General features: G+C 42.1%; 1 protein-coding gene and 1 long non-coding RNA gene across 2 annotated transcripts; one reads left to right on the forward strand and one right to left on the reverse strand.

Annotated features, from left to right (window-relative positions):
* Positions 1-406: 406 nt before the first annotated feature.
* Positions 407-3,546, reverse strand: LOC130156494 (uncharacterized). Its single transcript, XR_008824441.1, has 3 exons — positions 3,396-3,546; positions 1,302-1,413; positions 407-1,205 (listed from the first exon to the last, which is right to left on the reverse strand). It is a non-coding gene; the product is annotated as an uncharacterized LOC130156494 (long non-coding RNA).
* A 5,431-nt stretch (positions 3,547-8,977) lies between these two features.
* On the forward strand, positions 8,978-14,846 carry MRGBP (MRG domain binding protein). Its single transcript, XM_056354734.1, has 5 exons — positions 8,978-9,271; positions 9,854-9,975; positions 10,535-10,616; positions 12,297-12,371; positions 13,426-14,846. The coding sequence occupies exons 1-5, from the start codon at positions 9,043-9,045 to the stop codon at positions 13,614-13,616; spliced, it is 699 nt and encodes a 232-aa protein (XP_056210709.1). The 5' UTR covers positions 8,978-9,042; the 3' UTR covers positions 13,617-14,846.
* Positions 14,847-16,454: the final 1,608 nt, after the last annotated feature.

The following is a 16,454-nucleotide window of genomic DNA, read 5'->3' on the forward strand; positions in this document are numbered from 1 at the left end:
CAAGGTCAGGTGGTTCTTCTAAGGTCACACGACCCTTCCTTTAAAAGCATCAAACAAAACATTGGTAGATGCAAGTTCTTTTCTAAACTTACCACAATTGTAAATATTTTCTAGTGGAGACTTAGTCATTCAAATGAAAAACTGTGGTGATTACGTTTAACATCACCAAAAGTAGAGAGCACTTCAAGTAATAGCTTCCAGGGAGGGGAAATAAAACACTGGGAATAAAGCCATCCTCTAAATCTTGTAAATATTTATTATCATTGCATGAACAACTCAGAATTCTGGTCTGCATTGTTAATAGGACCCATTATAGTTCACCTGAGCCCCAAATTCCCTACTGTTAAGGCAAAACAGATTTTTTTCTTTAATTCTGATTATTTTCCTAAAGTACATTGTACTATATTGTATGGATGGATGTGTATGGATTCCAAATGAACTTTCATCCGCTCCTAACAGTCATTCAAAAAAGAAAAACTTTTGCAAGTCAGAAATATGTGACTGAACGATTATCTCAGGACTGCTTGTGAACATAGGGACTAAAAAATTAGTGTATCTGAAGTTGCTGCAAAAAGAATTTCCTAATTTTTTTAGGCTTTGATATCTCACAGCAGCAAAGAGAGCTGGGAGGAGAGCTGCGTTCTGAAGTACTTGGAGTTAGCTCTGAGGTATAGCCAGTGTGGCAAATGTAAATTACAGGCATCAAATTTTCCTTCACATATATACAGTCCCTAAAACTCAAAGTGCACAGATACCTGCTTTGAGGTCTGTGAGTTAACAAACCATCCCTTGGCCGGGATGACATTAGTCATTAACAAATGCACCAACACTGTGTGAACGGTCAGCTCTGCCTCTATCCCATCCAGCCAGACCGAGACATCTTGGCAGATCTGAAAACTAGTTAGTGAACAAGATTAGAAAAAAGGAGGAGGTTTATCCTCCCGAATTCTTTTGCCCATGCAGCAGATTCACAGATAGGTATGAAGTGGTTGGGGAATTACAGAGCTCTGACATTCCCTAGGATATTCTTCAATTACTTCTCCAACGCCAAAAGGACAATCTGTAGCCAGTGCTACTTCTCTACCCTCCTACTCTTAACAGCTTCCTAAGGGATGATCTAAAGTCTTCCAAAGCCAGGAGAAAGAGCTCCGCAGATATCGGTACATTCCATATCAGCATTTCCTTTGGACAGTGGAGGTTCTTTTCTAATGGGAATGTAAGAAAAATGTGAGTAATTCACATCAGCAGCAAAGATGGTTTTAAGAATGGGATAAGAGCAAGAGCTACTTGATTACTCTTACATGGACTGGAGGATGACTCAGTAACACCAGGATGTGTAGGTGAGATCCAAAGCCAGCCAAAGCATGACGTGCACCTGAGCATCAGTCTCATGCCTCACCTTCCTCTTTTAATCTATAAAGAAATAGTTAGGAAGCTTTTAAAAGTATGGCCCCAACACACATGATAAAATCAAACAGGTATTTTCTTTAAAACTTTCTCACGTAGTTAAAAGTTGACGTTACCTATTATGAAGGAAATTGAGAGCTTCCTACCATTCAGAAAATTGCTTAAATTTGATACTTTACCTGTGATAATTGTCTCAAGGAGCATAAAACCAGCATGAATGGCTGAGGCAATTGAGAAATTCTGAATAGGAGGAGAAACTCTGACTCTTTCCAAAAAGCTTACAGTCACAGCTTGCTGGGAAAAGCTGTGAAATGTGCTGAGGGGCTTTGTCACTAACATGATTATGCAAAGCAGATGACAGTAATAGCGCTGCCCTGCCATCACTTACAATGGCATCTGCTCTCTTTCAATTTTATGTAATTTTCATTGAATTTAGGTCCTTCAGGTTGCCCTGCCATAGGATTCATGTGAAAATGAAATCCTTACTCTAAGCAACTGATGCAGTTGAAGAAATGGGAAGTGTTAAGGCTGCTATCCATTATGCAAAGGGCGGAAGATTAGTCCAAAAATGCAGAGAGAAAATCTATTTAAATGTGCAAGTTTTCAGTTACTTCCATTCCAGAAAAAATTGAGGTTATCCTAAAGAGAGGTCTGTATATCACAGCTGGCTTCAGAATACTCTAACATATGTGTTCAGATGGGAATTCTGATATATATGTAAAATTGCTTACAGACCCAACCCAGCAAAAAATGCATTCCGGTAGGAATCTGAGGTGGAGTTTGGAGTGAATGCTCACTTCTGCTAGCTTGAAATAGCAGTTTTGGGATAGAGGCTACTGGGTGACATCAATAAGGGATAAAGCGGGACCAGTAATTTAAAGGTTGACAGTGGTGTTAGCGAAGTAGTAGAGCACACTGGCCAAGTCAACCTGTAGCAATCCACTATAAATTCCCCCAATGACAGAGTTTAATTATGTGGTGCTCCTAGGAGGAAACAGGGCAGAAGGTGGCAATGAGAATTTTGGAGTGCAGTAGAGAACTGCTGATCCAGCAGGCAGGTTTATGCAATTAAGTCTTTCATAAGGTAACATAATTTGCCAAAGTCCTTAAGCAATAGCTCATTGACATCACTGATTTTTATATCATCCCTGTACGGTTTATAAAATCACTGGGTTATGGTATACAAGCAGCAATGCACTGAAATGAACTTCTGCCTACTGAATCAGAAAACAAAAAAGTGGCTAAGTGTATCAGCCCATAACAAAAAAATGGCAGGTATTAACTTGGTCATATTGTTAGTTGTATCTGTTCATTTTTTACAGGAATAGATTTTTTAAAAATATATATATGTATTTATATTTTTATATAGCTATGTCAGTCGTGACAGTGTTGTCTGCAGCCTTTCTTTAAACCTGTTTATTTATTGGAGGGGTTTCTTTCCCTCCCGAGACACCCTAGGCATGCACATGGTGAAAACTGACATATCGTTGGCTATGAAGACAGAAACACTTCCATGCTTCAGATCTAATCCAAATACTGTAAATTACTGATATAATTACTTCGGTATTTTTGTGCTGTTTTAGAAGGAATAAGTGGCTTTGAAATATGTGCTGTAAATTACAACAAAAAAAGTAAGAGTTGTGGGCCTGAAATAGAGTAACCAGCTGTCTCCTGTCTCCTCTTACAGGTGTCTCCTGAAGTGCCACATAAACAGAAATAAGAATACACCCTTGTAGTTTAACCCCAGCCAGCAATTAAGTACCATGTAGCTGCTCGCTAACTCCCCCTCCCCACAGAGGGATGGAGAGGAGGATTGGGAAAAAAAGGTAGAACTCATGTGCTGAGAGAAGAACAATTTGATAATGGAAATAAAATTATGACAATAATAATTGATTATGATGATAATGAAAAGGAGAGGGAAGAGGACAGGAATAAAATCCAAAGAGAAGGGAAAAAAAACCCAAGCGATGCACAGTATAGCTGCTCACCATCCGCTGACTGATGCCCAGCCAAATCCTCCGCAGCGATCAGCCCGCCCCAGCCAACTCCCCCAGTTTATATACTGAGCATGACGTCCCATGGTATGGAATGTCCCTTTGGATAGTCCAAGTCAGCTGTTCTGGCTGTGCCCCCTCCCAATTTCTTGTGCCCTCCAGCTCTCTCGCTGGCAGGACCTGAAAAACTGAAAATTCCTTGACTTAGTACAAACATTACCCAGCAACAACTAAGAACATCCGTGTGTTATCGTTACTCTCACACCAAATACAAAGCACAGTGTTGTAGTAGCTACTGAAAAGAAAATTAACTCTATCCCAGTGAAACCAGGACAACTCTATATGCAATTCCAACTTCACTAAAATAAATTGATTTATTCTCCTTTAATTAACAATTAAGCATGACTACTATTCTTTTTTTTTCAGTCAGTTTGTTTTAGGATTATTAAAGATAGTGGTATATTGATTGAAAATGGTGAAGGACAAGACTCGGAGACTTTAGGCAACACCGGACGAAGTCACTCCTGGTCCAGGACAGCAGCATCTGTCTGGCTGAAGGCAAACTCTGACCCATCTTAAGAGCACCTCCTACCAATAGAGCCACTGCAAATACATTGATGATTTCGAGAATCCAGTTTCTTCTCCATGTGGTGGACTTCACACCCAGTGAAGGTGTGTGAAGTGTGTGAAAGTGATTAATTCAGCTCAACAGATAAAGCTCCATCAATAATGTTGCTTTATCAAGCATTCCTTACTGCAAGTAATTATGTTCTTTGCACGTGAGGATAAACCCAGAATTATGCGGCTCTGGTTTGGTTCCGTAAATCAAATGCAGGCTTGACATTTTAGAATCAAAACAGAAGTGTTTGTAAAACAAAACAGGAGACAGGACAGGCCTGTTTTCCATGACTAATGAGGAAAAAAGATATTGTTACTAGCACTCTATGGACTCTCTTGTTTCAGAAACATGGTGAATCTAGAGACATATTTCTATAAATCAGACAAGTTCAGATGTTCTTTGACAAGTTACTTGGCTTAGGCCTGGATGATGCTACTGACTTATCATCCCTGCAAGCCAAACTCCAAACTACCCTGATGTTTCCACAGCTTTCTGTAACACCAGCAGTGCCTGGCCGACTGCAGCTGCAATTTGTTCCCAACACCCCAGTGTCTGCCAGCGCAGAGGGTCTGCCCAAGGAAGCAACTTAAACATCACCCAGGTGCTGTAGCCTAAAGTATGATAATGCTGCTGAAGGGTACTTGTGAGTACCCTAACACACTCAAAGCTGAAATGCAAGAAAAGGGCCCTAACAGAACCTCCCAAACAAACAGTTCTGTCAAGGTTTGTATGTGCTTGAAGGAGCACACGTGCTTTATGAAAATCTGCTGCCACCCTCCGCCACAGCGCCAGGCTGAGCAGGGTTGTCATTTTAATGTCAGCTCATCAGGTTTAGTGTTTGTCTTGCTTTCCTTCTGAAGATCCTTTCTCTTTATGCTGGCTCTTACTTATTTTTAGAAGTAGTATTTTTGTTCTGAAAAATGCATTTTAAAAAATGCCCCAGAGAAGAAAATGAGGACCTGAACAATCCTGATCACAACACTGAAACTGTTGGGGAAAGGAATCCCTTCTAGATTTACGCCCACTAGCTGGGCTTGCGTGGCTTTAGTTTAGCAGGCACTTTAGGCACTATCAATAAAAATAACCTTCAGTAAAACATGGTATTGTCTTCCCATGTTGGTTTGGCATAGCCAGGGATTCATGAACTGGTTCTTGTGCTCACCTTGAACTGGTTCATTCTAAATCCACCTGTTCTTCTTTACACTCCTCTGTAAGCCTGGGATACGTTGGATTTATTAAACTGAAAAATCAGTAAGATGGCTTTTCCTTCTCCAGTCCCCGCACTGCACTGGGATATTCTAAAGCATAACAGCAGCAGTAATGAATACCTCTCTGCGTGCTTAGAGATGATTATTTGCACTGTTTTCAATCATTTTTCTAAGGCTTGCCATCTGATGCCCATCTAGTATGTAGCCTCTCTCTGCTGGGAGAATGAGCACAACCAATCACAAGGGAAAAGTTCAGTTCAAGAACATATGTCTCAGCAAACAGAATGTATCCTCTATCTGACAGCTGCTTCCCTCTTCCTTGTTGCTTCACTCCCCCCCTCTTATTTTGAATTACATTTCATATTTTTACCCCTGTAAGAAACCAAGCAGGCCTGAGAGTGAACTCCCCACTCAATGTCCTTGTTTAAAATAATCAAACACACCTTTTTGCTAAGAATTGAGGTAACTGGAACAAAGCCGGGACGTATCTCCTTGCCCACCATTGGAAGAGTCAATGATGCTCTAAAGGGCTGTGTGATAAGACTCCAACAAATAGGTTTATCTTTTTGATTCTTCCTTGTTGACAGGTTTAATGGGGAGCAAAGCACATCTATTTCAAATTATCTTCATTGGTGTATTAAAAGATATGCAAAATGATCAAGCTCCAACTTTTGGACAATTCCCCATGCAGCTCTTAAAACAAAATTTCCCGCAGATTACACACTGAAAAAAACCCCCAGATTTTGAAAGTACAGCTAAAGCTTACAAATCAGATCAGAACTCCTCTTTTCAGGAGGTCTTCACCAGTCAGAAACGATACTATATTTGGAAATACTGAAATACGCCAAGGCACTGAGATTACTTATCTTGTCGGAGGATTTATGGACCTGAGAGTAATTTGGTGCAGGACTAGGCCCCAAAGGTACCGTACTCCTGCATGTAAAAACTATGTATGCCATGAAAATGGCATAATACTGTAGCTAATTACCCAGGTTGTCAAAAATTAAACCCAGCTATGGCTAGCAACACACATTCAGCATCAGGTAGCAGTGACTGCTGAGCCCACCCACCAGCTTTAGCAGGGATCTGGGTCTGTGGTCTCGAGCAAACGGCAGCACTTCTCTTTCTTAATTTCTGCAGAACAAAGCTGGTAATGCTCTCCAGGGATCTCAGGAGGTTTCATTCACCTATGTAAGAAAAATTCTGTTAGATTTTATATCAAAGATGTACTAAGCCCCACCACCACCACCACCTGCAAAGGTTAAGTGTCTGGTTTTAATGCAAAAGTATGCAGATGATATTCTTTTACAAACGTTCACATGGCGTACCAAAAATTATCCAGGATTCAGAATGAAGTTTCTGCTTTGTTATGGGCACTAAAACATGGTGTTCTAAAATAATGACAGAAATAACTGTAGCCATATTGCTTATCCCAGAAATCCACCACTTCTAGAGAGAATGCCAAATGCTAGGCATATTTCTCAGTTGTTGCAATCTCTTACAAAATATCAGATTGTCTCTCCAGGGGGACACGACCTGATCCAGCAAAGGGCTGGGCATCCTTACTTGATATAACAGGCAGCCAGGTTTCTAAGGCTGAAAGCAAGAAGAAAAAGAGAGGAATTAAATTGTGCATGTCTTACATGACTAGTATCTGCTTAAAACCAAAAGTAAGATTTAAACTTGAACGAGAGGAGGATATTTTTTTCAGACTCGGAAAAAGCTGTTCAGTGAGGGGAAAAAATAACCTCTAAAATGTAAAGAGAGAAAAACCTAACTCTGGTCTGAATCCAGGTAGAGGCTGCCTGCAGCATTATTACAGGCTCCTGGATGTTTCCTAGAGGCACTGAAAAAGACAAGGACATTTAGACATAGGGAAATGTAATTATTTGTGATTGAAACAAAGTAGCAGCCAGTTTATGCATATATTCTTCCTGTTGAATTAACATTATTCTACCAAATTAAATTATTTTCATAAGCTTTTGTACTTTCAGAGGTAGCCATATGTTTTTTCACATTCTGTTTCACGTGCTACTTTTTTTAGTCATCAGAACTTCACGACATAAAAATTGCTATCTGAGTTGACACGGTTATTCCCTCTTGATGATAGTCTTTAAGTAGAAGCATAATATGACAGATGAGAGTGCTGAAACTCAGTGTTACACACAGACTTAAAAATAATAATAAAAAAATTATTCCTGCAAAACTTTGAAAACTGTTCTACGGGGGAACAATTTTTATACTCTGTAATTTATTTGCTTTTCTTTCTTCCTTCATTTTTCTGTGCCTAGAAACATGTGTATGAAAACAGGAATTTAGCTGTTGAGGAACTGATCTACCCCCGCTGTGCAGTCATCACAGGAAACCATAACCCTCTCTTTGGGTAGCAGCTTAAGACTTGGGTAGCAGCATAGATCAAATAAATATTGGAAGATTAAACAGGTCTGTGATCCATATTGGATTTAGGGCTGGACTTAACTGGAAAAGCACGCAGATTTGCACCTGAGATCAGCAAAATCTTGTTGATAGATAATTTTGCCTCAAAATGAAGAAAATGGCATAAAGCCTGAGGTGTGTAAAGGCAGGTGCAGCACAACCGTGACAAAGGTACAGAGGTGACAGTAGCCAGAAGAAATATTCCTGGAGATTCCTGTAGTCTTGATGCAGAAAAGTCATTCCAGCACGACCTCTGTCACTGCAAGAAACAATTATTGCTGGAAAAATTTCAACAGCCTCTAAACCAGACTGGAGCGAGAGACTCCTTCCCATTTTACAGAGGCTAGCCTGAACCCAGCTGGAAATGAGGATTTGTAGCCAGGATCCACACTACCAAACTTCCCAAGGCTTCACACGTGAGGTTTTGCCTTTAATTCCTCTCAGATGTTTACTTAATGCTACATTATTCTGTTTTGGGTGTAAGCATTACATCAGGCCTCAAAGAATGATACGGGTCAAGTTAATTCTTTGGACAGCAAAGGTGCCAAAAGTTTACCATTTTTGAAAATTGCATCTTTCCCTTCCTGCTTTTTGTTATTTGGAGAATTTTCATTAAGGTAATCCCTCTTTGCTTGCAAGTGTTTGCTCCTACTGCATTATTATTCATCCAGAACAGTCATTCTTTGCATATGATTTTTATTTGCTATTGGAATAAGTTTAATGCTGCAGAAAGGATTAAAATTTCGAGTGAGGAGTGAGCAATAGGCAAACTTGATCACCTGAGCAACACAAGGCCCACTTCATGCCTGTGTATCTAATTATACCTCACAAGGTAAAAAAACCAAACCACCCTATCGATGAAGGGACAATACATTCTCTTCCTTGCCCAACAAAATGGGGTTTTTCACACCTGACATAATGGGGAAAGCTGGTGGGTCCCGCATCTCCCCAACACGCTGGGTGCCGTTATTGACAGGCATCGATGTCAGGGCGACAAACACGATGCCGTGGCCCCAGGGACAAGCGGTTCGGGGACCCTGCCGCGCTCGGGTCCCCCCCAGCGCCACGGGAGCTGCCCCAGCCAGGCCCGGCCCGGCCCCGAGCCCCGGGGCGCCCCCCTGGCCCCCGCAGCCCCCAAACGCGGAGCCGCAGCCCCGCGGAAGCCGCTGGGGACCCCAGCCTGGCACCGTCCCCCAGCCGCCGGGCCCGCGCCCCGAGCGCGGCTCCTGAGGTAAATCCGCCCTGCCCCGGCCGCCCCGCCCCGGCCGCCCCTCCCGCCCCGGCCCGGCCCGGCCCGGCCCGCGGCCCGCCACCCCCTCCTCCCCGCCGGCAGGAGCCGCTGCGGGCGGCGAGCGGGGCGGGGGGCGGCGGCGCGGCGATGGGCGAGGCGGAGGGCGGCTCGGCGGCCGCTGTGGAGAAGCCGCCGCTGCCCGCGGCCGGCCCGGGAGCCGCCGCGGCGGTAGCTGCGGCCGCCGCCGCCGTTGCAGCGGCGGCGGCGGCGGCAGCGGCGCCGGATCCCGGCGTGCCGGCGGAGGAGGCGGTGGTGGTGTGGAGCCCGGAGGTGGAGGTGTGCCTCTTCCACGCCATGCTGGGCCACAAGCCCGTAGGTGAGAGCAGGCCGCGGCCTGGAGTAGCGGCGCTGGCCGGGAAGGAGAAGAGGGCGCCGGGCCGCCCTGGCAGGCTCCGGCCGGGGCCCCCTCGGCGTGGCTGGCGGCCCGGCCGCGCCGCCGTGCTCCCCCTAGAGGGCCCTGGGTTCCGCTCCCGCGGCGGCCGGCCGAGGGCCCCGGGCTCCTCCCGGCGCGGCGGGGCCTGCGGTGCAGCAGGCGCCGGGCCCTCCCGGCCCCCCAACCGCCCCTCCCGGGGCCCGGGGCCGGCCCTCCTCGGCCCCATCGCCAGCGCCTTTCCGGCCTTGCTGCTGCCTTACGCTTGGTTTCGGTGGTTCTTCAGGCAGAGCCCTAAACCCTCCGGCTGCGGCCGCATGTCGGCATTACCGGGCGCACCCTCAGCCCCTGCCCAGAGCGGCCCTGTAACGCAGGGTGCCACACCAGCCAGGCCGGGTTGCCCACGCTGCTCTCCACTTCTCATATAGCGCATGATTTCCTTGTAACCATGGGATTATTTATTTTTTTAATTGTGTGCTGTAAATAAAACATTTCAGAGTGTTTAATTGCATTGAATTCTTCCCCCAGGTGTGAACCGCCATTTCCACATGATTTGTATCCGAGATAAATTCAGCCAGAATATTGGACGGCAGATTTCATCCAAAGTGATTTGGGACCATCTGAGCACCATGTATGACATGCAGGCGCTTGTGAGTATAAAGGGTTGATGCAGCCACAAGTCTTATTTCTTACAGCTCAGGAGTTTTGATAGGCCAGACTCACTGGGCCTGTCATACCTTTCATGTTACTAAGAATGATGTGTCTTTCCAGGGAGTAGATGGGACTTTCCTGTATAAAAGTACAGTAGGTGGGAGACAACAAAACCCACAGAGGTTTATGTGTTGGGTTTTTTTTTTTCCATACTGTGTTCTGACTTTTTTTACTAACCTTGCCTAAATACTGACCTAGCAAACGTGTACATAGGTACTTAAGTGTCAGATAAGGAGGTTATAGTGTCTTTACATAAGAATTTGCCATGTTTGGGTTGCAAAAATGATCTGGAACGATCATGAGTCATGATCTGAATTATCTTGACCTTAGTAAACAGTTCGACATTGGAAGCCTCCTGATTCTCTAATGCCTGAAGTGTCTTGTTAAGAATGATTTAGCTACTAATTGCATGTAGAATAGAATTTGAGATAGCACTTCTAAATCCAAATTAAAGTTTCAACCAAAGTTATTCATAGATATGTTTCTTTTCTTTCTAAGCACGAATCTGAGATCCTTCCATTCCCTAACATAGAGAAGAATTTTGCTCTTCCTGACGAAATGATTCAAGAAGTGAGAGAAGGTGAGATGCAATAGCAGTCTCTTATTCTTGGTGGCTCTAATCTCATCTCAGAATGGATAGTTTAACAAAACTCCCCCCAAAAAAGAATATAACGTGTCAGTCCAAGGCTGTTAGTTCAGACTGGTGTGCTAAATGTATTGGGAAAAGGAAGTGTTAAACAGGTAAAAGTTTATCTCATTAATTCTTAATCAGCTGACTGAGGGAAACTATCAGGGAAAGGATTATGCTGCTTGTGCTGTTCGTATTCTCATTATCAGCCTCTGTGATGGACCGCTGTAGGAGACAGGCCTAGCGGGGGAGTTAGACCTTTGGTCATATTCCACACAGTATTTCTCATATTCTTAAACGTAATGTAGATGGGATGCTAATATAGCACAATCAGGTTCTATTTATACCATTTAGATTCAGCTTCTCCTTCTGGGTGTATGCAAAAGATCCGTGTGTTTCACTGATGGTAGTTTGCAGAGTGAAATGCAAAATGTGATTCTTTGCAAGGTGATTAGTAGTTTATTGTGGGGGTTTTGGACTTTGTTGAGACAGCTGTAATATTACATCAGACCATAATTTTTGCTAAAGTGGATGATCTGTACACTTTAATACAGTTAATTTTATAGCAAGATCAGTTTTTTAATGAGTAGGAGCTATAAAGCTGAAAAAAACCATTTTCTGCTTTTAATTTGTATGTGATAATCTTTCTGTGATAAAATCTTCTGTACCAGTGATGACATAAGGCAGTTATATAGCAGTTCAGCTAACATTAAAAAATGTATACCAGGAATAAACTTAGTGAATAGCTGCAGTTTCAGTAGCTGGAGAAACTTGCTTTTTGACTATGGACTTGTACCTTATGCTAGTATAACAGTCTCATTTTTAGGCTATTACCATCTTTAATATGGTTCATATATCTTATTTTTAAAAGCATTACTGGTTTTTAATCTCTGGTGATAGATTTTGCATGAGGGTTTTTTTTTTCTGTAGTTGCATTAAAATTAATTGAAAACAAAACCAATACAAAACATTTAGAGGCGTTTGTATAGATTCACAGTGTTTTCAGAGTACTGTGACATCACCTCTGTGTTTTTACCTTCTTGGGATTTAGCTACCTCTTTCTTCCAGATCTCTTTCACTCATGATAAACCTATCTGTATTGTCTAATCTAATAGAAATATGTGGCAGTTTGACAGCAATCTTAGGCTGTGCGGGGAAAGCTGGATTTTCAAAGTTTAGTTGGACGTGTGTTACTTGGTACTGTTACTCAAGGTAGGTGCTAGGAAGTTCAAGCATCTGCCGAAGGAGTTCTTGGCATATGTTAGACTACAGTGGAATGCTTCTCAGTTACTAGGTACACTAAACTTTACTAAAAATTCAGCATAAAATTATAATACAGCTAAGATGATGTGATATGTTTTTCCTATTTAGCATTGTGCTTTCTTTCTGTTAATAATTTCAGTGGAACTTCTTGACATGGGACATCTTCATGTTCAGTGTTTTACATTATGCTTGTAGTGTGCTTGGACTCGTAGTGGTTTCTCTATCACAGTGTTGAGGAACCTTTCTAATTTACTGCTGAATGCTGCACTGTTTGTTAATATTATGCACATATGATGAGGCTACTAATCCAGAAAAAATACGTACAGTTCTTTAAAACTATCTAACCATTGCTAACAATCCTTTCTGTAGGAAAAGTAATGATAGAAGAGGAAGTGAAAGAGGAAATAAAAGAAGAGATGGAAACACATGCAGGTCCAGAAGAAGGTAAATTTGTAACTCTCTACTGTGTAATACGAGATTGAAAAACAACTGTAACTCTGAGAAATTAATGTTAAAATGTAAATGCCAAATATGGTGTACTTCGTGATTTGTATTCAGACTTAGTATATGCTCATGCCAAGAACTAGAATAATTTAAGAATGCACAGAGTAAGCAGCTGCTGGTATCTTGATACTTGAAAAGTTTCTCCTTTGCTCCTATGTGCAGAGTTGTATAGTTTTGGAGTTTTTTGGTTTTAATATGTACTTGACAAAACCCTGGGAGCCTGAAGTAATCTAAGGATCTCTGAAAGAAAGTCAAGTCCGGTCTTGGTGAACCTAAATACTCTGTGTTAGGATATTTGTAGTCTTGGGGAAAAATAGGGCCTATAAATCAAAGAAGATTGTAAAATTGTATGCTTAAATGGGAAGGCGGGCAGAGTGGGTTTTTTATTTTATTTGCATTATCTTGCTTCTTTTAAATATAAGGCCTGTTTTCCTAACGCTGCTGAGAACAAAGTCAAATGTGAACATTAGAGATTCTGCTATTTACCTTAACAGACTAAGTCAACTGTTAATTATAGAATTTCATAATATTTATATCACAGAATAAGTGGTGTTTTAAGCTTGAGTGTAATAAAAGATCTAAACGTGTATTTTAAAAATATATTAAATTTCACATTTTGGGTGTTCAGTTTTAAAATCTCTCTATAATACCAAATGTAACGACTGTTGCTGATCCTAAGTTTCATAGATTGGTCCTATGTTCTGTAAGTGTTCCTATTAAGTATCTTAATTTTAAGTGCTGTTTAATTCCAATTAATGAGTTTAATTTTTAGCCTGTCAAAATACATGCCTGTCTTTAAAGCAAATAATAAAAGCAAGATGTGCCTTTCTTAGAGAAGATTTTTCCTTTGAAAGTGAAAGTTATACTTAAATGGTGGTTAACTATGCTGAGAATTGACTGGTTTGAGAAGTTTTATGTATTATAAAGAAATTTGATATCACTTTGCCTGTGTGTATGACTCTGATCTGGAATCATTACTTTGATCCTATTTCAGTTTTTGCACCCTCTGGAAGTTTAGGAAAAACAACTGAAAAGCCAAGCAGCAAAGAGAAAGAGAAAACTTCATCAGATTCTGGGTCCAAAGAAGGATCTGATAAGAGGAAGCGCAACAGAGTCACTGAAAAGGTCTTAAATGCAAACAGTAATCCTTCCAGTCCGAGTGCTGCAAAACGACGCAGAACATAAAGCGAGCTGGGAAAGAAGTAATAATATGGAACGTGAGGAGGGAGCAGTAAAAACAAGTAGCAGGATAGTTGCTACATAAACTTTTTGAGAAAGGAAAAGATATCTGAGCCGGGTATTTGAAAAATCTGCACATTGGCTTTATCCATGCAAGACTTTGTCTGTCTTTCCTGATGTGTTGTCTAGTCAGCACCGAGTAGCTGAGCGCTGGCTACCTTCTCAGGGCATTGGGGGAGAAAGCTGGCAGCGTTAAGAGTTCATGCCTGTGTAACAGTTCCGGTGGCTGCATTTCAAACAAGTAACACACTCTGTCTCAGCCTAGTTCAGTGAAACGTGGAGCCTCCATTCATGAAGAGCATAGTTTTTTTCTGTAAATGTTGGGTCGGTTTTTTGCCATCGTTGCTGTCTGTGAATGTTACAGACTCTCTGTGGGTAACATTGTTTGGCCATTTTACTTACCGCAAAGGTAGCATTTGTATCAGATGTCTGAATCTTGTTAGTTCAGTAAAACTAAAGTTCTTTTAAATACAGGTAACTACTGAGTTGAAGTATTCTTTTGCTCTGTTGGAGGAACCTTTACTTCTTTCACCCTCAGTGACATAACATTTTTCAGTCTTTAAAAGTTTATATACCATAAGTGAAGTGAAAATGATAATGCCCCTAGACAGAATAATTAATAAGTGTCCTAAATAAAATATCCAGTGATGTCACTGTAAGGTTTTGTAAGGGATCAGCTGAGCTGTGTGTGAACCTGGAGGTGTTGCTTCATCCATTTGTAATATAGTAATATATAACGGTGGGGTTTGTACTTCATTATTTATTTTTTTAAAGCAGTTTTCATAGATGTTAATGGAATTGCTATTCCAAAAATGTTAATTTTGTTCTACGACTTAAGAATCTTACTGACGTTGTAATGCTTATCTTTTATATGCTAGAATATTAAGATTTGATGAAGTTACTATTTTTGTGTTGTGAAGAGATGGACCGCAATCAACAAACACGTGTTAAATGGTGAAAAAAGTAGGCTGATATGTTACTGAGTTTGTTTGACCGTATAACTATCAGTTAATGAAAAGAAGAATTCCTTCTTAATCTGTCAGTTTTGCCTTCAAGGTGAGGAACTAGGATTCCACTAGTTTTTGCTTTTATTCTAGGTACGTAGCCAAGTTCTTGTCTGCCTTACGTGCTTCACTTGTTTTATACCAAGAATAAATTTGACTTGTTTTTATTTTACTAAGTGGTAATTGTTGTGTAACTGGATTAAAATTTGGCCCAGCTTATTTTGAAAGTTCTTTAGGTTCCTTGTGCGTTTAGTGAAATTGGTCAAAAGTGCCTACTGAGTTTTATCTTGGGGGGGGGGGGGGGGGGGTTGGGGTGTTTGTTGGGTTGGGTTTTTTTAAACTGACTTTTCCTGGATCTTATGAACTACTACCCTTTTATTTCTCTAAGACATTTGATAAGAAATCCTGGCCTTCTGAACTTGATAGACAGGTTGCTGTAAGCTTCTAAACTAGAGGCTTTTGTCTTTTCTAACTAGCATCGTGCAGATGTGAAGTACTGAGTTGAGAAGATGAAGTTTCTGTTCTAATTTCTTGGAAGCTCACCTCGTTACCCTCTGGTATGCACCGGTGAGCTCTAAAAGGGCAGAACTGCTGAGATGGCCACTGTAACCACTCTTGCAGCGTGGTGCTAGCTCACTGCTTTACAGTGTGAAATCGCATAAACAAATTCCACCCCGGAAGGTATGAAACGCCGTGAATGTAGTGCTGTGCTCCGATAAGCCTTGCAAAATATCTGGTGAGATACCTGCCAGCTGGAGAGCTCCGCGGAGCTCCGGCTTGTGGGAGAGGTGCTGCAGGTGTCTCGGAGGTTTTCTGGATGGGTAGAAATTGAACTTTTATAACCTTATGTGAGGAACCTCCTAGGTTTAATTTTGATGTTTAAGAAAAAAGCTCAGTTTACATGGTGGTATGATCAGGTTCCTAGGAGCTGTAATCCTGCATGACTTACAGATCTATTGTGGAAGTGAGTGCTGAAAGGTGAATTGCCTGTGTTAAGATTTGCTGTTTCCTTAAGAACTAAAGTGCTGGTTACTTCCTCATGATCTACATAGATCTTGGCCATAAAGTGCAGAGTTTGTAACTTTCAAGTCTCATGGCCTTGTAGGTAAATCCTTTTCATCTGGGCAATTCTGTTCAAAGTCTTTTTGCTATACTAATGAGATGGGGTTTAATAGCTTACAGTAGATGTGTCAACAGTGGTGTAATGAAATCGTTTTTAATAGCTTCAAGTAAAAATGTGTCAACTGTGGTGTAGCTTCCCAACACCATCCTTGAAGCAGGGGAAGTCCAACTTGGGATTTCACGGGCAATCCAGCAACACAGATTTTTTTTTTTTTTTTTTGGAATTTGTTGGCTGTGAGGTTAGGTGCTTGGGAAGCGCGAGTGCTTTAGGCGACCCAAGCGCTGCAGCTCTCTTTTCCTCCCTTCCCTTTTACCAAATCCTGGCTTCTTGGGAAGATTGTTCTTTTATTCATCTTCCTGTAAGAGAAATATTACCTCATCCTATGGAAGGAGTATGTTTTTTGACATGTGGTGAAGTCATACGCAAATCTTGCTGAATTCTTCACCCTGAAGGACAGAGGAAGGCTCCCCTTACTCCGATATCTTGCTTCCAGCGGCAGTGGCTGTGTGTGGGCTGGGGGGTAGGCGCTCAGCGCTGCCCAGCGCCGCGGAGGCTGGCCCAGGGCAGGATGAGGCGCCCTTTCCCTTCGCCGCGGGGCAGGGTAGCTGCCGGGGCGGGCGGGCGCAGGGACCGCGCGGCGCCGCAGGAAGGGGGCGG

The sequence above is a fragment of the Falco biarmicus genome, chromosome 10, assembly GCF_023638135.1.
Source record: "Falco biarmicus isolate bFalBia1 chromosome 10, bFalBia1.pri, whole genome shotgun sequence".
Classification (NCBI taxonomy): Eukaryota; Metazoa; Chordata; class Aves; order Falconiformes; family Falconidae; genus Falco; species Falco biarmicus.